This window comes from Mugil cephalus, chromosome 12, assembly GCF_022458985.1.
Source record: "Mugil cephalus isolate CIBA_MC_2020 chromosome 12, CIBA_Mcephalus_1.1, whole genome shotgun sequence".
NCBI lineage: Eukaryota > Metazoa > Chordata > Actinopteri > Mugiliformes > Mugilidae > Mugil > Mugil cephalus.
The window spans coordinates 18,168,667-18,194,711 of NC_061781.1; the positions used below are offsets into that span (position 1 = coordinate 18,168,667).

Below are 26,045 nucleotides of genomic sequence, written 5' to 3' on the forward strand. Positions count from 1 at the left end.
TTCAGCGAAATGGTTGGTTGGTTGGTTGGTTGGTTGAAGGGCAGACATAAAATAGTGCCCCATTTTTTTTTTTCCTTCCTGCTGTTGAGTATTTCAAATGTTGCTTTCTGAGCTATGAGCACCACTAGACCTGGACCTCAGGTACTCAAATCAAACTCAGCACTGAAGAGGATTTTTTTTTGTTGTTGTTTCTCTGAGTCATAAAGTTCACGCTGCTTTCAGTGTTCTTTTCCACAGTAATAATATTTATTCGAACAAATAAATCCAAGAGCAAAATGTGATGAAACGAATGGCGATGTTAAAACGAATGCCCCGCTGATGCATCCAATCACGACCGACTCCAATGAGCCCTGCAGTGAGACGCTCTGCTGTCTCTGATGGGAGCGGACCCCATCGCGAGCGAGTCCATATCAATCACGCTTGATATCTACGCGTCGCCTGCTGCACGTTCCGCACGGGGCCTTTACATTTCAGCAGTTCGTCACCGCCGAGTCTGTGTACTCCCAATTCCCAGCTCAGGAAACTTAGCTCTGATGTATCACAGCCGTCTAGGCGGATGTGATGCAGTTGCCCTCGGCCGTCACGTTGTGTCTTCCTCAGCGCGTCCTCGGATTCGATGCAGATCTTTGATTTGTCTCATTCCTTCCACCTTGTTTGGGATTCATTTAAAATGAAATGCACTAAAACACATGCAAAGAAATTATGTCGTACGTCAAAGTAAAGCGAAGGAGGGGTGGGGGTGGGGGCAACACGAGCACGCAGATAGACATAATCCAAATAAATGCCCACATGCACAGCCAAATGTTTCAGTATTTACATGCGAGAACAGTTCAATTTACGAATTTTGTGTGGCAAGTTTTTTTGTATTCTGCAGTATTTACAATCAAAGCACTACAGAGGCAGAAGTCAGAGTGAATACATAAACGATGAATACATCAGTCCACTTAACCACCGATGAAAGAACAAATCTATGCTGTGGTAAACGGTCTTGTTTTTATATAGCGACTTTCTACATATTAGGACTGAAATAGCTTTATAGTCGCGGGCGCATCTAGTCATTCACTCACACACACACACACACACATTCACATTCACACACTGGGGGTTAAGGGGTGCTTCCTGGTTTGTGGCCAGGCCGCTCCACCTCTACCTGACTGTGTCACGATGACAAACTGGCAGAAAAGCAAGAATAAGCACCACACTGAATCCTGTATTCCACGAGTGAATTGTGCCAACATCAAATATATATTCGACTGCTGAATTCTTTAGTGATCGTGTTGTTAAAAAAACAAAACAAAACATAAATGTTTCAATCCTAAAACAAGCCGCAACATTTGGCTTTCATAAACATTTAAAAAAAAAAGCCATGTAGTAATAAAACGGCAATAAAACCTACTGAGCGGGAAGAAAATCAGGCGATTTACAAAGACAAGCTCATACAGAAAGGACACCGACCCCCCCTAAGTGTTTCATGCTGTAATCCTCGTAGTTCATACTGTATGCATCCGGTGGAGTTATTCGTGCGTCTCGGTGGCAGTCTGTTGCCGTTGCGGAGGCCTAGGACGTGACCTCGGGGGGGTTCGTGCGTTTGGTGGACGGGGTGCTGTAGCACTGGTTGAGACCGCCGGTGGAGATCTGGGCGGTGCAGGCCACCGTGTTGCTGTAGACCCTGCGGTTCAGGTGGATCACCGTGGTCTTGGAGGGCATCGAGGTGTTGCCGTTCTGCGCTGACCAGTGGTCGCAGTGAAACATGGTCAGGAAACACCTGTAGAACTGGGAGGGAGACGGACAGAGAGACAATACTCAGACTGGGACAGCATCTCCACTGGGCTGTGCATGTTTGACTCGCTGTCAGACCCTGTGCCTCGGGATATAGCTAAGTCAGGTTTATATGGAATACTACTGGAATCTCCTTTTCTTTTTTTTTTTGTTTTTCAAATGCAGACTTTTTTTTTTTTACTGATTACTGTGAATGCCAGTTTGCTAGCACTCAAGATATTTGCTGTGGGTCAGAAGTGACTGAATGCACTCACCATCTTTTAATTAATTGCACATCATCAAACATTTTTGCTTTTTATTCTTGATTTTGCTGCACTTAAGATGAAATGTAGGTATAAATATGTGTTGAATTACTGTTAATACTAAAGTAGTATTAAAGCCTTCACATCACAAGCTGCTAAATTCCTAAAGGCCTCCCCATCTAGTGGTTACGGCTGGTACTGCAACCAGAGCTTAATGGACAGGACGACCAGATATCGTCGCCTTGCATTGAACAGGTCACCGTTTCTATCATAGCAGCATGTCCCTGAGAGGTTGCCCGGGAGCAGCCGCTGTACTGATGGTTCTTCACATCATTAGAGATGTCAAAGAGACTAGTGGCACGGTCTGTCCAGAGTTTGATGAGGCGGAAATCATGCCTCGGTGCACTTTAAATCCTCACACTGAACACGCAGTGATGCCCGAGAAGAGAAGATGGGCTCCTAATGGTGTAATGTGCCGGCGGAGCAGCGGTTAATTTGACCTTTGAGGTCATTTAACGCATTAGTAAGAAAGATCTGAGAGTGGCTCCCTGAAATTTAACTGCCCGCTCCGATTTTTATTCATTTCCTGGGAATTGTGAGGAAAAGAGTCCCTTTTTTTCCTCCCCCTCTTATTCACAAAAGTAACCTATCGTGTAATGCAGTTATGTTTTCCCAGAAATATAACTGTGACTGTAACGGCTGTGATTGGTTTAAAATGTATTTCCGTGTTCTTGTGTCTCAGAGGCCGCGGAAGCACATAAAATTCTCCTTTATTTGCCTCCTACACGGTGTCTAGTCAGACGCTTCTCTTTGTTTGCTTTGTGCAGCAGTGAAGCAGATATCAAGCCACGTACGTATTAATTTCAGCTCCAACATGTGCTGCTCAGTTGCTGTACAGAGTGAAATTCAACACAGCTGACCAGGGTTTTAATGGTGTAATTACTCAACAGTACAGACAGTTCACCAGAGAGCTATAAATCCGGATGGCATAAAGTAAGTGGGGGATCTTATGAGATTATGAGCGAAGAAACATCTTTCTTCTTTGCACTGGTTTGTCGGATTCTACTGAGATGTACTACGAGCTCATTTAACACACAGACGGTATTTTATTTACAACTGTCATTGATAAATCTTCTTAAGATCCGATGCTCTCTGGTTTTTATGGTGCTGTGCGAGGGATACATCTGGTTTATTTCTTATTTAGCACTTCGTGCTGGAGCGCAGCAGTGGGCGAGGGGGAAGAACCACGAGCAGAATGACAAACATCAGACGGCGCGCGATGCACAGAAATCAGCAGGAACGTCTCGAGCTAAGCGCGATGAGCCAAAACAAAAAAAAAACAACTAAATATATGCGTGAGCTCACTGCTCTTTGTGTTGGCAGCGCGTCACGGTGTATGAAAGACATCACGCAGGGCAGGCAAGTCAGGCAAACTCATGGGCTTCCTACATTATGTATTCAGTGGTGTTTTTTTTTTTTTTTTTTTTTAATCTCTATCCAAAGAACGCTTTCGCTGACCTTCACATTTGCAGCACAGAGTCCCTACAGCCCTTGAAACTTAAGAGCGCAGACTGTAGGAGAGCTGTGGACATTTCTTTCCATTAGTTTTAAGTGAATTGTTATCTCTCTATGTGGATTTATAGCTAATTTGTGTACCTCAGTGAATCTCATTCATGCTTGCAGCTACTGGAAGTGGGTAGCAGCTACTTGATATGTGGAAATTCCATCGCATATTACGCTTGGATTGGTGGGAAAAAATCCTTTTCTTAACGGCAACCAACAGCCGCCGGTCGACTACACACCAGTCCTGTGTGCTGTGGATCCCGTAATCACTGTAGTGAAATAAATACAGTGTCATGCCCTTTTCATTTGCCCTCTGAGGTTTGTTGGAAAACACATTAAATTTGTTTGGAGTGTATCCCGGGATTAAGGGGATTCTGGTCTGTAAGGCCCCCCGTCTGATCCGCGGACCAGGATAAAAAAAAAAAAGTTAAATCTTATTACCAACCCGCTCAGCAGAGCTACTCTGCCACTCAGACAGTTGTTGCACTGGACGGCAGCCAGGTGTGACCGTGGGAACAGAATCTGAACGCTTTTATTGCCATCGCGTGTGAACGTGGGACGACGTGCAATTTCCGATGTGAAGTCTAGATGTTGTACTTTAAAGTTAATGTAAAATATTTATGAATTTCTTGTTGTGTGTGTGTGTTTCCATCGCAGGCATCCTCATGATGATGGAGCTGTGCGAGCAGGTGCACGTGTACGAGTACATTCCCTCCATGAGGCAGACGGACCTGTGCCACTACCACGAGCGTTACTATGACGCCGCCTGTACACTGGGTGCCTACCACCCCCTCCTTTTCGAGAAGAGCCTGATCCAGCGGATCAACACGGGCCCCGAGAGCGACTTGAAGAGCAGAGGCCGCGCCACTCTCCCAGGCCTGCGCACCGTCAACTGTGACATCTGAAGATATGAAACCTGAACCCTCTGAGCCCGGACACACGCACACACTCTGGCCTTTTTGCCGGCCGACCAAGGGAGAGGTGCAATAAAGCCACCACAGACGAGGAGGCTGAAGCTTACAAGTTTCAAATTAGACCCATGAAGAGCATAAGCCATAGTCCTCCAGGGAAGGATCAACGTGGGGGTTTCTGAAAGACTGTGTCTTCATCGAGACGGTTTACCAGACAGGTGGAGCTGAAAGACTTTTATTTTTCCTCTGCTTTAGCTGAGCCACATTAGCTGTGGAGCCGAGGGTAGCAACAGATCGATGTTTTAGACCGTTTTTTAATAACTGGGTGTGATTCAGTGGCGTGAAATCTGTGTTTTTCAGTAGTACGGTGGCGGTCCACCGATGGGAAATGCCACTGTTTTTAACGAGGGATGTTTTATTTCTCTTATTTTTATTTTTTTTTTTTTTTTACTGGTCTAAAGGGTTGCGAACAAACCGAGAAGTCACCCACGCTGAATGTGAATACAGACGTACGTTCACACACTTTTACACGCGCGAAGCGGCAACGGAAGAGCGCAGGTCCCCGCGGAGACGCAGTCGAGCCGTCGCGCCGGGGCTGTACATATCCTCCTGCGAAAGTGGCCGTTCGTTTTTTTTTTAAAACTACTGATGCCGTCGAGCTCGACGCCCGGGTTTGTCACTCCGTGTTCACATTTTTCAGGAGCGCAGTTGTCGTAAATCAAAAAATCTAAGTAAAACGGGGCCAAAACGGATCTTCGGAAAACAAACCGGTGCTCAGAACAGCCGTAACCCTGTGCCTAGTGGTCGACTGAACACTTTCCTCGGGTTGGTTTTGCCTTGAGACTGTTCGGATACATGCAGTACACACTGTGGCAGGACTGCAGTACCATTCGGTTCAGTAGAGAGGTGTGGAGAGTTTTTCCTGAAGTGACGTGTTTCAGGGGATTCTCAGCTCTGCCTCCGCAATCACCAGCCCCCACCCCACTCCCCCCACCACCACCACGCCCCACCTCCCATTTGTTGGTGGTCAGTTCACTCTTTATTGAATGTAATTTTACCACTGCGTGTCGTGGCCAAAACCCTCTGCGGTACTTATGTGCAGCTCATCGCAGGGTTATTTCTTTGTTACGTAACCGCATGATGCGCATTCCCTTCAACTATGTCTCATATTTTCCCCCGAATCTTTTAATATTAGTCTGCGCCCAATCCACAGCTTAGACTGGAGACGATTATAAAAGAGGAATTCGGACCGGAAATCTCTTTAGATTTGCTTTGTCTCCAGGTTGGATGATCTTTATGTTTACAGTGAGCCAGTGCCACATCTGGGGAAAGCTCCGGAGGTATGAGTTCAATATGGGGAAAGAAGGTTGTGTGTGTGTGTGTGTTTTATGTTTTGTTTTTGTTGTTCTGGCTGCAGATGCGCGGTCCGAAAACGGTTTGCCAATAACAAAGATTTTTTTTTTATTATTATTAAGTGTTCTTTTCTACAATATGTGCTTGTGCCATTGGTTGTGGTTTGGTAAAGAAGTGAAAACATTACAAGAATGATACTTGGAATAGATGGCTCTGTTGTAGTAGTAGTAGTAATAGTAGTAGTAGTATAGTTGTGTGTAGATGATTCTGGGATTTGACTCGGGCTGGGTATTATCAGAATTGGTATTAGTATTACTTCAAATGCACAGTTTCCTCCAGGAAAAAAAACTTTGATAATTGTACCTGGAAAAAAAGATAAAGACAAAATCATCTCATTTTTTTGGTGCCAGTTTTCAGCGTTGGTGTTTTCTACTGCAACATTGGTATAATGTAAATTGTGATGTAGAAGTTTTCTGGAAATTCCAATTGAGAAAGTATGTGAGTATATTAGACTAAATAAGCCAATGACTAATTCAGTGAATTACATACAAAGGTTCTTCATCACATTGATGCAAAATTCTGTAAAACAAATCTTGCCATGGAAGCATTTTAACGCACGAAATGTTGAAGATAGAAATGTCGTGTTTATAATGTTCAGTAAATGGTCTCACAAAACATGCGTGTTGTAACATAACCACAGTGTATCGTGCTTCGAACACATTTTCTTTATGACGTAAAAATAAAAAAATACACAGCTTAATACCCAGCCCCAGTTATTTGACGATTCTTAGAGCGATGTACCCAGTACAGTCAGCAACTGTGACAGAGGATTTAAGGTTTTTGATGCTTAAGGAGATTCCCTCATTAATTCTGAGTTGTTTTTAGCTCTGCTGTAGGTTTTACGGTTCTCTGTCGAGACAAACGACAACATGTTCTAGTGCTTGTGATTGTAGCACACTGAAGGTGCAAAAAAGCCCTGAACATATCTTACATGTATATTTCTGATTACTTTCCAATGCACAGAGCATGCAAATAAGGATCAGGGCTAAGTCTTAAACTGTCTGTGCTGTACTGTGCTGCAAGTAGTCACCATTGTCATTAATGTTGTGGGAGGCGATTGTGCCACAGGGTTTTCTTTTTCCTACGTGCTGTTTTTGCAGGTTTCTGATGCATGCTAGTGGATCACATCTAGCTGCGGCGCAGCTATCAGCAGTCCCCTGGAAGCACTTAATCGAGTGCAATGCCTTCTGGCTACTTCATCTTTGCATCTTAATATTGTGCCATATTCCATTTTTTAATTATGTCTCAGTTGGGTCGAATAAATGCGGGATGAGGACTCGTAGTAATAGCAGGACTCCTAAGGTGCTATTGCTTCTCTCTGGGATGAAGGTCATCTTTAATAGATTTTTCTATCTTCTTCAAGACAATACTTGTAATACGTACAGGGCATTGTACTGAAACTTGACATGAACTTTAAAGTTTGCTGTAGTAGTGAGCTGGAAAGACATATTTGGAGACATTGTTGATTACATTTTCCCCTCACTGCTCTTTTCTCTTGAGGCCAGTTTTTCATGTCTGGTTTTTATTTGTTATTGTGGGAATTTCTGCCCCACATTGCCTCTGACGGATTGTTCAGCCTCTTTTTTCTTTTTTTTTTCCTTTACATTTCCCTTCCTTCTTCTTCAGCTTCTTCCAGTAATCCCAAAACGGGATGAAGAGAACGAGAAGCATCTATGACTAATAGTAATAAGAGTGAAGAATCAGTTTCACTCCCAGCAGCCTTAGGGTGTTATTGATTTTTATTTGTCAGTGACTTCTCTTCTTCTTACACTTGAATTGATATTTAAATAGAGCATTTGTATGATTTAAGCTGTTGTAATTTGTCCTTTTTTACTGTGTAAATAAAGGCGTCGTACATGTCAACAAGTGTCTTCGAGTTTCAATGTGACGACAATAAGGAAGATCCCGCCGACTCACCTGTTTGTTCATGAGTATGTAGATGAGGGGGTTGATGACAGTGCTGCTCTTTGCCAGCAGTGAGGGAACCACGCTGGCCACGGGGCTAATGATGTTGGGCGGGCCGAACGTCGCCATCATGGCCACCACACCGTAAGGCATCCAGCACAACAAGTAGCAAGCTGCTGTGGTCAGGACCATAAACAGTATGTGGTACTCTCTCTTTCGGGCTGCAGTCTTTCGGATTTTACCAACCTGTGATTGACAGGAGGATAGAGCATTGATCAGGACAGAGGTTTTATATTTAGAGTTTTCTTACAAAGCTTGGAAAGACAGTTTTGATGCAGTTTCTGATTTCCAGGCATTTGTTGGTTTACTGCAGAGTCGGCCTTGGAAACCAGCATGCAACACACTTTTTTTTTCCAAATACTAAATTGAACCTATTCATACCTGCAGCAGATACCTTTCTGTCGCCACTCAAAGCGCTTTCACGGTAACAGACACATCTAGGCACTCACACAAGTGTAGCTTGAGGACACTTAAGCATGGATCGAATCACTGACCCTCTGGTTCGTGGGCAATCCAGTCTACCTGCTGAGCCACAGCTAGAGATAAATAGGGGGAGGAACCATGTCTCCCTCTGTCTCACACCTTCTTCTTCCAGCCACTGCAGCAGGAGCTGGTGTAACTTTTGTTATACTGATTTATCATGCTGGATGAGTTCAGCGTTTATTTCTCTGCCTTATTTCTGATTAAAGTTTAGTTTGGCATGTGTCGGTCCTACGAGCCCTTTGTGGGCCCAATGATTTCTCCTCCGGTTAATTATTTTCGACCGGCCCATCATGTTCAAAGCAGCATCAGTCCTTATAGGTACACTTGCGCAAAGTCAGGGATTTTGTAGGATCGTAGACTCAGTGGTTGGCCAAGGAAACCTAGAGCAGCAGGTGAAAAACACATCATTGAAATCATAAGATGTCCAGCAGAGACATCAGCTCCAAACTGGCAGGAACCAGTGGGACCCAGGAACACTCATCTACTGTCTGGAGACATCTGGCAGGAAGTGGTCTTCATGTAAAAGTCGTAAAAATTCATTCCTCTGACATGGGGTACATAAAAGTGGGAGCAGATGCTCTGGACCCCTGAGTATGTACAATGTATGTTACAATGTATATTGTAAAGAAGGCAGTTTGTTCACCAAAGGGCTAGAAAGCACCACAATAATGAGAGTCTGCAGGCAACAGTGAAGCACAGTGGAGGTTCCTTGCAAATTTGGGGCTCCATTTCTGCAACTGGAGTTGGGGATTTGGTCAAGATTAAAGGTGAGAAATACAGGCAGATTCTTATCCATTATGCAATACCATCAGAGAGGTGTATGATTGGCCCCAAATTTATTCTCCAGCATGACAAAGACTCCAAACATACAGCCATGGTCATTAAGAAATATCTTCGGAGTAAAGAAGAACAAGAAGTCCTGGAAGTGATGGCATGGCGCCCACAGATCCCTGATCTCTACACCATTGAGTGTGACGGGATTACATGATGAGACAGAAGGATTTGAGGAAGCCTACATCCACAGAAGGCAAAGGGTGGTCACACCAAATATTGATTTGATTTAGACGTCTCTTCTGTTCATTCACTGTTAAATATGTGCGCAATAACACTGCACACACGATTTATAACAGACAAAACTGAATTTTTCAAATAGAAAAATAGCACCGTCCCTTTAAGAAAGACTGTAGTCTTGAGTCGATGTTGTTAAACTGAGGGCATGTTGCAAAAAAAAAAGAAGGTGACGTTTATTGTGTTAGATCATTTGTGCTGAGAACCAGTCTAAGGTAGTTATAACGGCAGTAACCCAAAACAACAGATCTACTTTCATATATATCATATACACAATTCCATCTAGTTTCATTAAGCTGTAACTTTTATTTGCAGTCCAATTAAAGTTCTCCTATAACACCACTCTTTGGATGGCCTTCCTTCACTCGTCTGTTGTGAGGAATCAAGATCTGGTAACGTGAAGTGAGCAAGGTTTTCCACAGCGCAGATCCTCAGAAGTCCAGTACTTTCTCACAGACTTATCTGAGACTTCCGAAATCTAAGCGCACATAGTTATTAATCTTAAAAGCCTCCAGAGGATTAAACTGGGCCTAAGCCAATTACTCATGCAGGAGATGTCAGATGCACTCCTATTCAAGAAGCAAGTTGAAAACAAAGTGTCACCCTTTCTCTTGGTTCACTGGTTCAACCCTAAGCACTTTGTCCGTTCCATGGACGTATTGTGTGTACATTCAAATTATTGGATTAAAGTTAGAGGGAGGCCGCTTCCTATACATCTCCTATATCTCTGATATGATGCAGTTCCTCATCGCCGCTCCAGCCCTCTCTGTTGGTGGTGGACTTCTGGTATTGTTGACTTTACTAAGCTCTAATGTTTATGCACGACTGTTGTTGAGGATTTGTTTTCCCCACAGAATCCTCGCTGAGCCTTTTCAGCTCAATCAAACTGTATAACCCTCTCCTATAAATCCCTTTCGGACTGTACAAGCCAACCAGGGCTTGCAAAATGCAAAAGATGCAAAAGCCCCAAAAAATATCTTTTTAAGAAAAGATTTACACACTTTTTAAATGTAAATGACCCTTTATGTTGAATGTTTAACACTGCAGGTCATTATCAAGTATTTAGCTCTGATAAGGTTCTGCGTAGGTCTAAAGCTGTTTTCATATGAAAATATGCAGTCTATAGTAATAAAAAGTGAGATTTCTTATCACATATTAAAAGCCCGCTTAGAAATTAGCTTCCTAGTTATTTTCGCCTCTCTTAGCCATTCTGCGCTCTTTTCTTTTCTTTTTTTCTTTTTAACAAGCCAGTTAACATTGGGTGTTGTTGGCTGCCGGGGGCAACGGTGTCTATTTCGTTTCCAGGTGCAGCGGTGGATATTGGCAATTGACCAATCAGAATCGAGTAATATCGATTTTCTTTTTCTTTGTCTCCCCATCCTGCATTCCATCTTCAGCCTCTCTTTTGTTTGTCTGCTCCCTTTGTTTTCTGACACTTTCAATATGACTCCACGTTGCAATTTCCCCACGGAGGAACAAATAAAGGTTTTCTATTCTATTCTATTCTATTCTATTCTATTCTATTCTATTCTATTCTATTCTATTCTATTCTATTCATTATCACTTCACAACCGTGTTCTCCCCAGAGAACGTCTGACTACAGTGACATCAGTCACGAATGGACAAATGAGAAAAGTGCAGTGCCGCTGGGAGTTGTACTGTTATTTCAGATGCTGTATGAAAAAACTACAGTTAAAAACTGTATATAAAATGAATTCACCTGTATTTGTCAGATTGGTGGGGGCCAACGTCAAGCCCTGAAGCCAACGCACATTAAGGCCAAGTTTTACACTTGATGACGTGGCAAGCTGAGGTGCGACATTGTTGCCACAGTCTGTATTTTGATTTCTCAGAAATGTTGTTTCGTAATTATTATGTCTATTTAAATGAGTTAATTACTAATAGCTGAGTCAAGCTGTCTCCGTGGAACAAAGTGGAAAGTTAAAGCACTAGCGGTTAACAGAAGACAGAGAACCTTGCACTAGAAACACTGCCACTTCAGAAGACGGTACAGTAACAGCTGCGTGAAAAGCTGTGTGAAAGCTTTAGTAAGCACAGGCAGACTGGTGGAAAACATGCTCCCGTGCCTCCTATAGGGAATTAAAGTATTAAATACGGTGTTTGTCTGCATATTAAATCACTCAAGTTGTCTCAGACTGGTTTGATTACAGTATAGACCCAGTCAAGTTAAGCATTCTTTATCTCACTGTGGTTTATTTAGTTTTGATTAATAGTTGTAATAATCTGTCTTCATTTTATTTTTATCTCATTTTATTTTTTTATCATTTCATGGTCTGTCCAATGCTCACAGCGTGTGACTGTCTTACATTTGAGTATGACAAACAACAATTTTCCTCTCCAGAGGCCTTCAGATTTCACTCCAATTCCTTTGCCGGATGAGAATAATTTTTTTTCTTTTTTTAAAACGCGAATATGCTACGGGAGGCGTGAAATTTGCAGAAGTCCATCACAGAATTTGAACATTTTGTCAGCTCGGAGGGGCACGGCGATGACATCTCAGCCACAAAAGCGAATGAGATCAAACGTTGTGTCAATGGCAATTTTACAGGATCATGCTCCGACTGGTTTTTACCCACTCACGAGCTGTGCGACCACCAGTCCCATCCTATGAATCTAAAATATGTGTTGCACAGCAGTTTTTCCTCCAGCTCTGTTCCTTTTGGAGAATTAAAAAAAAAAATTAGTACCAAGAGCAATGGCGAAAAAGGCACCGTAGACAACATGTTTCCACTTCATTGTCGATTACTGCTCACATCCGTCTCTGCATCCCCCCCACTCCAACACTCCAAGTACATCCTGTTGACTATCTACCCACTCCTCAGCTCGCAACTGCAGGAGTGCAGACAGGTGTGCTGGAGTCAGATCAGAAGCCCCCCCCCCCCAGCTCCAGTCAGATTTCTATATAGATTCTTCAAAAGCCCTTCCCCTTCAACTCTAGTACAGCGCTGCCAGTTGTTGAAACTAACCGTTGAGATAAATGCAATTTCCTGTCCCAGCCCTGTGCTCCCAATCTGGTTGCCCCTGTCTCCTTCCTTGGCACTAAGCATCACCCCAGTCCCCTCGGACCCCACCCGAAACCGCCTTTACATGTCAGCTCCAGAAACAGGCTTCCTCCTGCTGAGCTCTGTTCCCCACTCTCTGGATTCCTCCCTCTGAGCACCATATGCTCAGAAAACCCTCTCGCCGCCTTGGCTCAGCTTCAAACCTCAGCCTCGTCAGCCATCCGTCAGTTATTTATCGACCTGCTAACTATCCTCACCTTCAGCCACTCGCCCATAGCTTGTAGCTGCTTCAAGGTTCACTAACCAAAGAGACGCTCTTTATTTCTCTTTTCTGGTGCCACATCATCCACTCTTCATCTTCATCTGCCCACAAAAATATCGATTGAAAGGCGCCTTCTTTAAAAACGAGTCAAATCCTACAAAGCACGTAAAAGGAGAGAGGATGTTTTTCACAGAAATCTTTTCAGCAGCCACAACACGTTGAAGAATTTAAAAATGAGTGAAAATGTAAACTGCTGCTAACCTTTAAATGCTCCAATGACAGAAATAAAGAAACAGAGCTAGGAGCTTTTGCAAAACGATGATCAGATAACGCGGCCGTTGCCACAAGCCGCATTTAATGCCTCTTTAAAACGATGGCTCTGAAGCAAGGATGTGACATTTTCCTGAATGTCTGTTGCCTCTGCTCATCTCTCCTGGCTCTCTCTTCCTCCATCCCCCCTTCTCTCGGGAGCAACCGAGATGCGAGGAGATGAGGCAAAGAGAGAAATCAAGGATGCACAAACTGAGAAATGAGAAGAGGAGTCAGTGCCAAACAACATTACCAACCTCCAACCTCCATTGCAAGGATGTCATAGAGATATACTGAGACTCTTCATAGCCACCAGCATGCAGACACATGCTGTAATAGATGGCAAAACTGCACAAAATCAAATGCGCTGCGTTATCCGATGTGACGTGAACTTATTAGGCTGGAAAATGTTCTCGTGACAAAACAGGGGTTTCTGTACTGAAGGCCAGAGACAGCAAATCTTTACAGCAAATAAATGAGTGGAAAAAAAGGGGACTGAACAAAATAATGAGACTGAACAGAAACCAGTTCCCCTAATAGAATCCACGCAGAGCGAATTACAGTCAGGCACTTTACGAAAGCTGCTTATTGATATCAGTGAGCGGGGGGACTGTCCGAGATCTTGGATTAAGATTAAACTGAAAAAAGCAAGAAGAATGCTAAGTGGCTTGGGCTTTGTATGTGGAGTAATACTGTGATAATCCCTCGCCCTGCAACCGTCCTTTGCTCCCAGGAATAAACTGTCCTTGCAGCTAAAAGTGCAAATACCTTGACTTAAGACAAGCAAAGTCGCTCCATAAAACTCGACATGACTCCATCATCACCATGGAAATGTGCATCTCAGTGGTTGGTGAAAAGACATCCGAAGGCTCGGCTTTTTGTTTGTCCTTGGAGCATGCATTCATTTGCAGCCTTAAGAGAAATATCTTTTTATTTGTGTCCTGTGCAGTTATGTTGGAGGCTAAAAACGAATCCACGCTGCTGCTTTGTATTCAAGTGTTAAAAAGCCATCATTTTCTGCCTCCTTCACTGGCGCCTGACACGAGCGACAACCCCCTCCGTGACATTTCCACATTTGTTTCCACAAAGTGGCACAAACTGTGCGGGGACGGCAGCCTCAGGGTCCTAGTATTGCTCTCGTTCATACAGCCCTGTTAATTTGAATTTCAAAACATTTTCAACAAATAACAAATTAGAGCAGTAAAAACCCATTTCCCTTCGTGAACAAGCCTTATAGCTTTTGCACCATCTCGAGGGAAAAGAGCCAGTTAAGCTTCTTTGCTTTTAATTTTAAAGGATGAATAAAAAGAGAAATGCAGATGTGCCGACTCATCAGAAAATTAATATTCAAATATGGCATTTCATCTCGGCACCGTATCCTTGTGTATGAGCTGTGTGGAAAAGCTCCAGCTTCAGATTTTCTACGATGCATGTCTCCTTGATTCATAGATGACTATACTGATATAATATGATGATGATGACATACTCAACCAAAAAGTTCTTCACTCAAACTTCATCGTAGCCGCACTGAAAACATCATTAATGTCACATTATTTAGTCAGCCAGTTTCTTTAAACAGGATTGATGGGTTGCCTAAACCTTAATGGGATGGACTTGAAAAGTTTTTACTCTATATTCAACCAGCTGTATGCACCGCGATAGAAATGGATATAGAACAGACTTTATATCTGGGTTGCTTGCTTCAGTTTTGTGACCTTCTTTCGATGCGGTGGGAGAGACACCCATGACCTCCCAGGAGGTCCCGCAGTGGAAGAAGTACAGCTGACCTATTTCTGTGCAGATGATTAAAAGGCTGCGCTTATTTTTAAGACAGATAGACAGAATCGACAGAATCGATTTTGGAAGTAATCAACTGTGTAATTAATGTAGAAGAAGCTATCAATACAGTTTATATTTTACCTTTGGTTGCACATGATGGTTGTTCCGTTGCTGTTCTGAGAGACACATGTCTTCACTTCCCTTCAACTATGTATGCAGTTCGATTTGAAATGATGCTGGTTTAAACTGTTTTTTTTTCCCCTCAGTCTGTACTGTATCATTTATTTTTTCTCGTTTTCTCTCACATTGAGATCTGCTCGTAGGAAGCTCATCTGAAGAGAGACGCAGGTACCGGCTTTGTTAAACTGTGAGACGCAGATGCATACTGACAACCGTAGGCGCAGCTCCTCCAGACGCTGACATTCACTCATGTCAGAGATGAGTCTGTGGCCTTTCTTTTACTGGGCGTGCACGCTCAGTTGAAACAGAAATGAAACAAACCACAACCTCTTCAGATCTCTTTGAGAAATTTTTTGCCATCGGCATGTGTAAGGAATATACCACAAACATTTACACAGACACTTAATGCATTAAACTCTACCTGTTTGACCGCCCAAAGCAGCCTGCCATAGCAGTAAATCATCACCAGGACGGGAAGGCCCAGGCAGAAGGTGAAGAGGCAGATGATATAGGCGTGTGACTGGGCAGTGTTAACCGTCCAAGAGACAGAGCAGCTTGTTCCTGCCCCTTCTATTCCATAGCTGCTCCAGCCCAATAGTGGGGGCACTGTCCAAAACAAGGAATACAGCCAAGAGCCTCCGACTGCCAGAAGGGGCTTGCGGTAGTCTGGGCCACGCTTGTTGTAGACAGTCAGGGTGCTGTAGCGGTCGTAGGAGAGGATCACCAGGGAGATCAGCGATACGATACCTGAGGAGGAGAGGAGCAGTGAAAAATAAAAATACAGTCACACAATCTTCTGCCTGATATGTCATTAGGTCCACAGATGTACGGTCATAAATAGTAAATTAAAATCTTAATCTTGGACCTGATGGAAAATGTCTGGGGATCTCCGGCGTGATTACAGATATTTCCATATTGATGGGTGTCAATATTTAAACTAATACATTTCAGTTTTAACCACAAATGTCATCCTCTTTATTAATGCGCTGAATTCATAAATAAAATAAAATTTCAAAAAAGTGGCAGAGATCCCCAAGGTCAGTGGGAATCAGTTTGTCATATCTCTGAGGCTGCCGCCCGTGTCATAATAGCAGTGAATAATATGAAGCATTTACTTTGGCTTTGCTTGCCAGATCTTTAATAGGAACAGCCCGCCAAATAAAGATAAATCCACAGCAATGAAGGGGACTTATAGACAGTCAGCTCCAGGATTAAAAGACCGTATGAACTGTAATTGGGTGCAAACACGCCAGAACCTGGAATAAGGTCGTTTCAAGACGTCTCCCTGCTTGTTGTGTCCAACTCTATTCAATTTTACCTGTACGGCATCAATAACAATCTCAACTGCCTCAAGACGTTTCACAGAACCCAGAGGCTTAAAACCCCAGAGCATTTGCAGAGAGTCAAATTAACATAATGTACTTTGTGGATGAGAAGGCTAAATGTGACGGTTGAATACTAAGAATGTAGCTCCCTTTGAGGTTTTTCCACTACTTTGCATCTGAAAGTGAGTTCACGAAAACTGACCGATCTCTGACAGGGAATCTCAATTAATATAGAGATGGAGTATCTAATCGAAAGGCAAAATCTGCAGTGAGTCGGAACTGAGACAATGATGGATTGTCGCAGCGGGTGACTAAACAAACAACCCTTATCTGAGACCTCATCTGAAGCATGACTCTTTACATACTGCACTTAATGATTGTTCACTGAGTAATGAGTCACATTGGACTTACCAGTGCAGAATATAAGCTACTATGTGCATCGTTTTTTTTTTTTTTTTTTAACATACATCTTATTTTCATGCAGAAATTGGTTTGAACCCCTACAAAACACTAGCATGTGCAGATTCCTTTTTTCGTGATGCTGCCATTCAGCACTGTCTAAAGATTTAAATAATCAGGAATAAAAGCACTGCCAACTGTTAATTGAGCAACAGCAAGAGTATCTGTTTGGGATCTAGTGAATTTGGAGGCCAGGTCAACATCTTGTGCTGTTTTTCACTTTAGTTAACCTTTTACTGAGACACTTTAGCTAACATTACACTGAGACACTTTAGCTAACCATATGCTAAGACACTTTAGCTGCTAACCCTATACTGAGACACTTTAGTTAACATTACACTGAGACACTTTAGCTAACATTACACTGAGACACTTTGGCTAACATTATGCTAAGACACTTAAGCTGACCTTACGCTAAGACTTACACTAAGACACTTTAGCTAACCTTACGCTAAGACAGTTTAGCTAACATTACACTGAGACACTTTAGCTAACGGTAGACTGAGACACTTTAGCTAACCTTACGCTAAGACACATTAGCTGACCTTACGCTAAGACTTACACCTAAGACAACTTTATAACTTTATCATCAAGACAGTTTAGCTAACATTACACTGAGACACTTTAGCTAACGGTAGACTGAGACACTTTAGCTAACCTTACGCTAAGACACATTAGCTGACCTTACGCTAAGACACTTTAGCTAACCTTATACTGTTGCTACAATTTTTTTATATACTGTATATTTCATGCAAATTGTACATTTGTGATTTGTACTCATTCTTGTTTTATTTATTTTTATTTTATTTTATTTTATGTTATTTTATTTCTTCTTCATATATATTCTTTTCTTATCTCGTGATTCGTGGGTCTTGGTGGGGATGGTTGCTGCCATCAAGTAGTGTCATTGCTATGGGGTGGGGATGCCCGGTCTGGTCAAGGTGGGTGGCTCATGTCTAAGTAACATCAAGTAACATCCACATGAATACCAGCTCTCGTTCGCAGCAGAGAATTGTATTATCAAATGATGGTCAATGTTATTTACTTCTCCTGTCAGTGGTTTTGATGTTACGGCTGATCGGTGTAGAAAAGAGGTACGTCATCCCATAATACGTAATTGTTTTTGCTCAATGTAAAAATGTTAGTGCTTTCTAGTGTGTGTTCAGTCTGTTTTGCTTGAGTGGAACATATTCTTCCGCTGTCTATATGACTGGAGCTTGCAGCATTAGGTCATTTAGCAAACACACAAATTCACACACATACACACACAAACGTAGACACCATAGAATCCTTTTTCCAGGAACTATGCTGTGTTCTTGCATTATAAATGAACCAGAACAGGTCATTTACTGCAGTTACCATACATTTTGTATAGAGCACCAATTGTCCCTGCACGTGCACCTGCATGCGGCACATCAGCTCACGTAGCATCCTCTCTCTGTCTCTCTCTCTGCAGCTCCTGATGTTTCTCAGTTTCTCCCTTTGTACTCGACAGACAGTGGAGAGAAGTCATTTTGCAGCACGCCATCATTGAAAATACTTCACGTTACCATCTGGTATTTAAGGAATGTGGAATTAGAGACATTAGAGACATCTTAGATCTCTTGAGAAGAAAAGTGTGAACCTCAGAAAGCCAGGAGCCAAGTGGCTAAAAGAACCATGCGAAGAAAGACGCGCCATTAGCTGTTATTCAGAACATTGAGTGGAAACTTGGCTTGGTACAGATATTCACAGTGGAGCAATCTCGTTTTCTCAGTCTGGCTAACAGTACATCATGAATCGGAAACACTCTGATATGTCAGCTCCTAAGAACTGAACAAAATGTGGAGCCATCGTGCCAAGGCCAGTGTGGTCACGTTGTCCTCAACAATTAAAAACATATATTTAATGTACACAATGCACAACATCATATTTGAATCCTCACAAATCTGTAATCATACAGCTGTAGTGATGAAATGAAAGCTTATATCGTTTTCTATTCTTTTATCTTTCAGTTGTTGATGTTCATCACAAACCCTGAATGAAGAATAGGACAGCACGTTGCAACTATATACACACACCGATCAGCCAAAACATTAAAACCGCTGACAGGAGAAGTAAACTGGGCAACTTTTGGGTCTGACGTTCATGTGGTTACTTAGACAATTCCCACCACATAGCAATGGCACTCCTTGATGGAGGCATCCATCCCCAGCAGGATGCAGCCCGGGATGATACACAGAGGCCCCTCCACTCCACCTATAGGATCCAAAGGCCTCCCACTAACAACATCCTGTTACCAGACAACACAGGACCCCCTCAGAAGACCCATATCTATTTTCTGATGAGTCACAACTGTTTTGGAGGAACCAACCAAAGGCTGTGATATACTAATTGTAATGAGAAACATCAAAGATCTTTTCAGCAAGTCATTAGTTGTAAAGAACCCACACACATTGGATCTGCTTTTGTGCAATGAAACTGTACCGTTGGCGTTATGACGTATGTTTTCTATTGTCAATAAAAAATATTGATGAAAGGTCAACAGCACTCATCTGATGTCCAGCCTCTGTATGCATTGCTGTACTTGGATGAAACAAACTATTGATCTTGCAAGGAAAACAGAGAATCACACAAAGCACAGTGGAAACTGATTCCTGCTACCACTCATTTTCAAATTCCCTCACTGCGTCTCCCCGAGGAATACATTAGCAGGGTACGGAAATGAACAGCTGTCATCTCATTAAAAATAATGATGTACAGTATGATCGGATAGGATTCTGCATTTGTTGTGCCATAATGTCGTTTTTAATATCTTGATGCGCGCGTGGTACAAATGCTTAATTCACTGCATTAGTTACCAGCTGGGAATGAGATACTATACTAATGCTGTTACACAATTGTGATAATCATTACAACTGACAGGCATCACTAATCACGAGTTTAGCTTACGTGACTGCAATCGGATATTAACATGGATTTATTCTGCAAATTCACCTAGGAAAAAAAATCTTCATTATTCACCCAATTAGAAGAGGGTTTTGACACGTGGCACAGCTAAAAGCTCTTCTAATGGCTTTCCTCATCTAAGATCTACAATTTTGAACCATAGTGGCAGTTGAGCCCCATAAAAGCATTTTTTTTTTTTTAATGAAAAAATATCTGTGTAATTCTTTTGAATCTACATTTCAATAATGTGTAGCGGAACATTTTGTGTTATCCTCTCTGACACTGCAGGCAGATTGTTTACTGTGAAACTATTTCTCTTTCAGGCAGTATAGTAAAAACTAAAAAGCACACTTGCACTCTTCAGCCCTTCATTTAATTATGATGTTTCACGATAAAGTTTCCTTGGATAGTAAATGTCAGGGTGGGTTATTTCTAAAAACAAATATCTGTCTAACCCACAACATCAGAAAAAAAAACACTAACAGACAGTAATGGAGCTGTTATTTTAGTGTCAGTTTCACTTCAACTAAGTCAGTGCTTTTTGCTCTGCTACACCTTCAAGCTCCCCAACAAACAACTTCTATTTATCACTAACAGTGCCAGGGAATAAAATAGAGAAACCTTCCATACGATTGCACACAGCTTGAAAACAGCTGCACTCCCTATACCACTTGTGTTCAACATGATCTATACTCAGGAAGAATAATAAGCACATGAGATAGAGCTTTGGCCAAGAAATTGGAAAAAATTCTTTCATCGTGCTTTCATAGCGTGCATAACGTTGGATGAAAACAGTCCAATTTGCAGCGAAACCAATCCCACGATACTGCGGTAGTTAGTGACACTTTAAATACTGTGATTTGCATAATTGATGCGGCACATCTGACTGTGCAGAGAAGCTTTTGTGAACTACACAATAGTCATCTAAGTTTAATCATGCACTGATCAGCCATAAGATTAAAATCACAGGACAGGAGAAGCAAATAACATTGACCGTCTTGCTCTGCCTGCGATTCATATGAATGTTACTTAGACATGTACCACCCACCTAGACCTGACCACACACCCCCACCCCATAGCATCCCAGCAGGATGCAACCTGACACAGACACACACACACACGAAAACGGTTTAACAACTCAAAAAAACAAAAACAAAATAACATGGAGAACAGCACAAGGTGTTGAACTGACCTCCAAATCTTGTTCATTGATGATGAGGAGGAGTACAGAGGACTGATCAGCAAGACAACATCAGCAAGACTAAGGAGGTGGTGGAGGACTACAGGAGACCTGTGCCAGTCACCATCCAGGGTGAGGAAGTGGATCGGTGGACAAGTACCTTGGGGTCCACATCAACAACACACTGGACTGTTCACATAATACAGGAAAGGACAGAGCTGGATGTTCTTCCTAAGGAGACTGAGGTCGTTTGGCGTCTGTAGTAGACTCCTCAAGACCTTCAACCAGTCTGTGGTTGCCAGTGCAATCTTCTTTGCTGTTGTGTTTGTCTTATTTAATGTCTTTTTGCTGCCTGCTCTCTGTGTCCTATTAAATTTCTTTTCTTGGACACTGGTTATCTTGACTTGTGTTGCTGTAACATTTGAATTTCCCCAATGTCTTGTCTTGTCTTGTCTTGTCTTGCCTTATCTTATCTTATGGATGGTCCACAGAGGCCCCTCCCCTCAACCCATAGGACCCAAAGGCCCCCACTAACAACGTCCTGTTGCCAAATGCCACAGGACACCCTCTGAAATGTCCATGTCCATGTCCATTCTCTGATGAGTCACAACTGTTTTGGAGGCACAAGGGAGACCTACACAATATGAGGAAGGTGGTCATAATGTTATGCCTGATCGGTGCTGACATGCTCAAACTTGTTTACAGTGGCAGTGCTAGAATTTACTAATTAGTGCAGAAAACAACTTCAGGTATTTCATCATTAATTAAAAGCCAAAGAAATAAATTGATTCTACAGGATTTCATTTTTCTCTGGGCGGCACATAAAAGCGTGTTCCAAATTTCACAGTAAATTAAAGTGAAGAAATGTTTTCACTTCAGAACACAGAGGGACGAAGGGTAGAAGAAACGGGTGAACAAGATGAAATGACTGGATCAAACAATGAAGTTTGACATCTCCACGTGATCCTGCATCACCCACGTTCACTCAACCGAAGGTAAGTGGATAGAAAGCGCCCTTTCTGCCGTCTTCACTGAAGGACAGATAGCAGGGTGAGGACGGCGAAAGGCACGTACATAAACGAAATTAACAACCACAGTCATGTGTTACGTTGTTTGCTCTGACTCTCTGCCGCCATCGCGCATATAAAAGCACGACCATGCAGACCTGGACACGTGAAGCTAAGGTTCTTTTGACGGAGCCACTGCCGGGAAGAAAAACATATGATGGAGAAGTGCGCTTGATGCTGAGTGTTTGTGAACGCACAGTACAAAGACGTGTGGCATTTATTTAACGCAAGCATGGCAGTGCTGTGTATTGTGAAAGATAATTAAAAGATTATGTAATAATATGAACATAATGCGTATTCATGTAAATGTTGCTGTCATTTAAAACTGAGAATGCATTTAGTTAATCATTGCATGTCACTGCATTTTTTACAATATGGAAATGTCCGTCACTCACACCCAGATGCACACAATAAGGTGTTAGTGTGCTGACACCAGTATCACACTGAGCTCCAACATCCAGCACCCGACTGAGTCAATTTTTATATGTATGTAAAAACTGAATCTTATCAGCAAAGCACAGACACCCCAAGAGAACAAACTCAAAACATCCTGCTGATTTCAAAATGGTTTGGAGCCTTTTTTGTGATACATCAAAATTCCCTTTTTTTTGTGGTGAAGTGTAACAAAACTCCACGAGCTCACACTGACACAAGGTCTGCGGCAATCACACAGGATTCGGAAACAACAGGGACGAGTTTCTGACAGTGGCGGTTTAAAGACTGTGTGTGAGGACACAAGGAGACACTGATACAATATTGATCTACTATGGGCAGGATCCCTGTGTGTTGGCTCAGCGGCAGCTATTGAGTCAGTGTAACATTTAGTCAAAGGTAATGCCACTGAATCACACCACTGTCTGAGTAAATCAAACTGTGGAAGCTGGGCTGACTGGATAAATACATGAGTAATGTTTTCTATGGGTGACAGGGAAAACAAATATTTGAAAACTGCAAATAGCTTTGCTCAGAACTATTAATATAAATAAAACTCGTGCCTGAGAGAGGTCACAAACGCTGATGCAGTAGTAAACAAATCTGAATGTAGTACATGCTCCGTTTAGAAATGTCAGAGGGCAGAGCAGAGCTTGACCAATGCATCGACTGATGTCCCTGCAGACACTGAGTACATCTGTGCGCCGGCAGCCGGGTAGAGTGACGCAATCACATATTGTCCGCCGCAGCGCATACAGTAAGAAGTAGATTTTGCCACTGTAAAACAATTAAGAAACTGGAACACTCTGGTCTTTCTGTACGTTAATACCAACCCAGATGAAGCACCAAGCACTGTGAGTGGCAAATGAGCCAAGAATGCACGGTGCACATAGATCTGTGTTATACTTCTTATTCTGTTTGAGGTGACTAATATTCTGACTAATATGTGGTGAAAGTTGAGTCGAAAGTATAAAGCTTTGCAACACTGTTCCTGACCTGAGTACATATTGTAGGGTCTCACACAAAAGAAGACACCTTTTCTGCAAGGTAATAGAAGCTTGAACAATGGGCTACTGAGAGGATTTGCTCTTAAGCCTTTTCAGATGAGTGTACATTGCAGTAGTTGTTTTTCAGGATTGATGGCATGTCACGGTAGAATGGGCTTCATCTTCTCTTTGGATGTTTGAATGCTGTTTTCTTTACGCGTCCACTGACAAAATGTATGAAGCTTTAGTGAAGTATTCCCACACACGTGAGGAACCGCTGCTAGTCTTCTTCAATGCCCAGACCCACTGGGCTGGCTCCTCACCTGACCTCTTCAAGGCATCCACGTTGTGACGTGATCGGCGACTAGTCGACTTCCTGCTCAAAGCGTCATGGCACAGCAGTAGAGTCGACTAGTCGGCACCGCCCCTAACCGGAGGTCACGCTGTTCAACTCCTTTCAGCTACCTGTCTTGTTCCCGGACATGGGCATCGAAAGAACACAACGGTACTACACAACATCATTTTATTCTTCCAACAACCGTTATCTCCGCGAATAAACATGTCAAACTTTATTTTTTGTGACCAGGATTGTGACTGACTGTAAGCAGATGATGTGAGGCGGGACTTTCAGTTCTCATTCCCCATAATTCAAGTTACAAAGAAGAATAATGTTAATGTATGCATTCTCCACCTAGCCTCCACGGTCAGTGACTTTACAACTGTAGTTTGGACGGAGATCTGTCTCATCTCGGATTGTATTTGTTTTATTTTAACAGCATGCTGTTACCACAAATTGTAAAATAAAATAACAGGCAACTGTAGGATGATGGGAATTTTCCACGCAATCCTACACACAGTCATGTAAGAATCATGGCACACGTACACCATGATATAGGATATCTGTTCAATATGAAAAGATCTTTTAGATTCATGATAGTGTTGTTCTGTGGCACAGTTAGGCACACAACTACTTTTGTTTTTACCCGGGCAGTTGCCAGAAGTCGGACAACGGGCTGCAACTTACCGAAGCAGGAGTTGATGAAGCCGTACCAGTTGCAGCCGTTGCGCCCCAGCAGCCACTTTCCACGAACACTGGAAGCGAAGCTGAGAGTAGTTCCGAACAAGCACACCAGCATGTCACTGACGCTGATGTTCAGCAGCAGCATGTTCACCGGAGTCCGCAGCTTCTTGAATTTGCAAAACAGAAGCAAGACGACTAAGTTGTTGAGGAAGCCAAAAGTCATGATGAAGCCCAGCACCACGGACAGCACTACAAAGCCAGTCGGGGACAGTTTGGCCGAGCCGGCCGGTGCGTCCAGCAGCTCCTGGTCATCGCTCAGGTTGAAGCTGTAGTTCAGACCACTCTGACCAGAAAACATCCTGCGGTCCATTCATCTGATTTTTATAAGCGCTCTGGAACAAGTGTGGATAAATAGGACCGATCACATTGTTCACCTGGAAAGTTTATGGACAAAGCAGCCTCCCTCTTTTAAGTCTTAATCCGGGCTGTGTTTTCTTTGGCACATGTGCACCTCATGTTCAAAACGCACATTCCTCCACATATACTGAGCGCGCGCAGCTGGGAGCTCTCACCTAGAAAGCTGACACGAAAAGAAACACTGCAACTGTAGTGTGCCACCTGTTACCTTGACGCGGCGCCTCCTCCGTATTCATCACTTTCAGAAAACGCTTCATAAATGCCTTTAATTTGGCCGAACTGGCGCGATTCATCCTAAATTAACACATGCCTCAGCCCCTTTTCTAACCGCTCATTTATGTTTGGGGCAGTCTTTTCTTCTTCAAGTCACCACTTTTGGATTTTAGCCCCCGCTCACAGTGGAGACTCCTCGAGGTGAAGGGTATAGTACGAAGTGCGCTTTGCTCCAGCTTCTTTTAAAGGCGAGGCGACTCATACGTCAGGAGGCAGCGGGGTATTAGGGGCCACGGGGGAGGCGCGTCTCTCTCTCTCTCTCTCTCTCTCTTTCATTTATATTTGACTGCAGCCTTCTCATATTAAGCACCACACAGCAACATCATTTTGCGGCCCTTCAAGCATTGTTCTTAAATGCCAAATGACACATTTCACATACAAATATTTCTCCATTTGCTCCCCAGTCAGCTCAGTCACGCACCCACTCACCCACCAGTTGAAATAAATAAAATCTCTGTGAAATGAAAAGCAAACATGACCTGAGGTTTATTGAACAAACTGTGTTGAGAAATGTGTGAGCCGCTGATAACTGAATGCCAGCTTCATGATAACTCAGGAGACGTGCAACATTTTTTTTCCCCCCTCAACATTTTCTTTTTGAAGAAACTTAATCAAAGCACGCGTGTGCTGCAGATTTGAAGCAGGGCGCTATTTCAATGCATCCCTTATCAGCCTGCATCTTTTATATTGGACTGTATAGGAACTTTAACGCATAAGTTAAGTATGTTGCCATGAAGACTGCAAGGTAAGCACAAAAAAGTGCAGCGAGGAAATATGGCCTATGCTGCAGTCACTGAGCCTGAGGCATTTAGATAAATATTCATGCACCTTTCCCCCAACATTCAAAGGTAAAGCCACAGTATGAGACATCACACCTCTCAGAGTGACATTTTCCAGGAAAAGTTTCCATTTTCCTTTCACTGTGTGCAAATAATGGCCCGTGAGCCAGCATGGCCCCCCAGCAAAAATATGTGACATCC

At 42.9% G+C, this 26,045-nt stretch overlaps 2 protein-coding genes across 2 annotated transcripts in view; one reads left to right on the forward strand and one right to left on the reverse strand.

Moving 5' to 3' along the window:
- The window catches only part of st6gal2a (ST6 beta-galactosamide alpha-2,6-sialyltranferase 2a), a 38,164-nt gene extending 30,393 nt beyond the window's left edge, over nt 1-7,771 (forward strand). The window contains exon 7 of the mRNA XM_047600770.1: nt 4,242-7,771. Coding sequence (XP_047456726.1) covers nt 4,242-4,489 — 248 coding nt within the window. The 3' untranslated portion in view covers nt 4,490-7,771. The remainder of the gene's footprint in view (nt 1-4,241) is intronic.
- On the reverse strand, nt 228-25,211 carry tmtops2b (teleost multiple tissue opsin 2b). The gene is made up of 4 exons (XM_047600771.1): nt 24,379-25,211; nt 15,399-15,724; nt 7,826-8,059; nt 228-1,773 (listed from the first exon to the last, which is right to left on the reverse strand). The coding sequence occupies exons 1-4, from the start codon at nt 24,743-24,745 to the stop codon at nt 1,558-1,560; spliced, it is 1,143 nt and encodes a 380-aa protein (XP_047456727.1). The 5' UTR covers nt 24,746-25,211; the 3' UTR covers nt 228-1,557.
- Nucleotides 25,212-26,045: the final 834 nt, after the last annotated feature.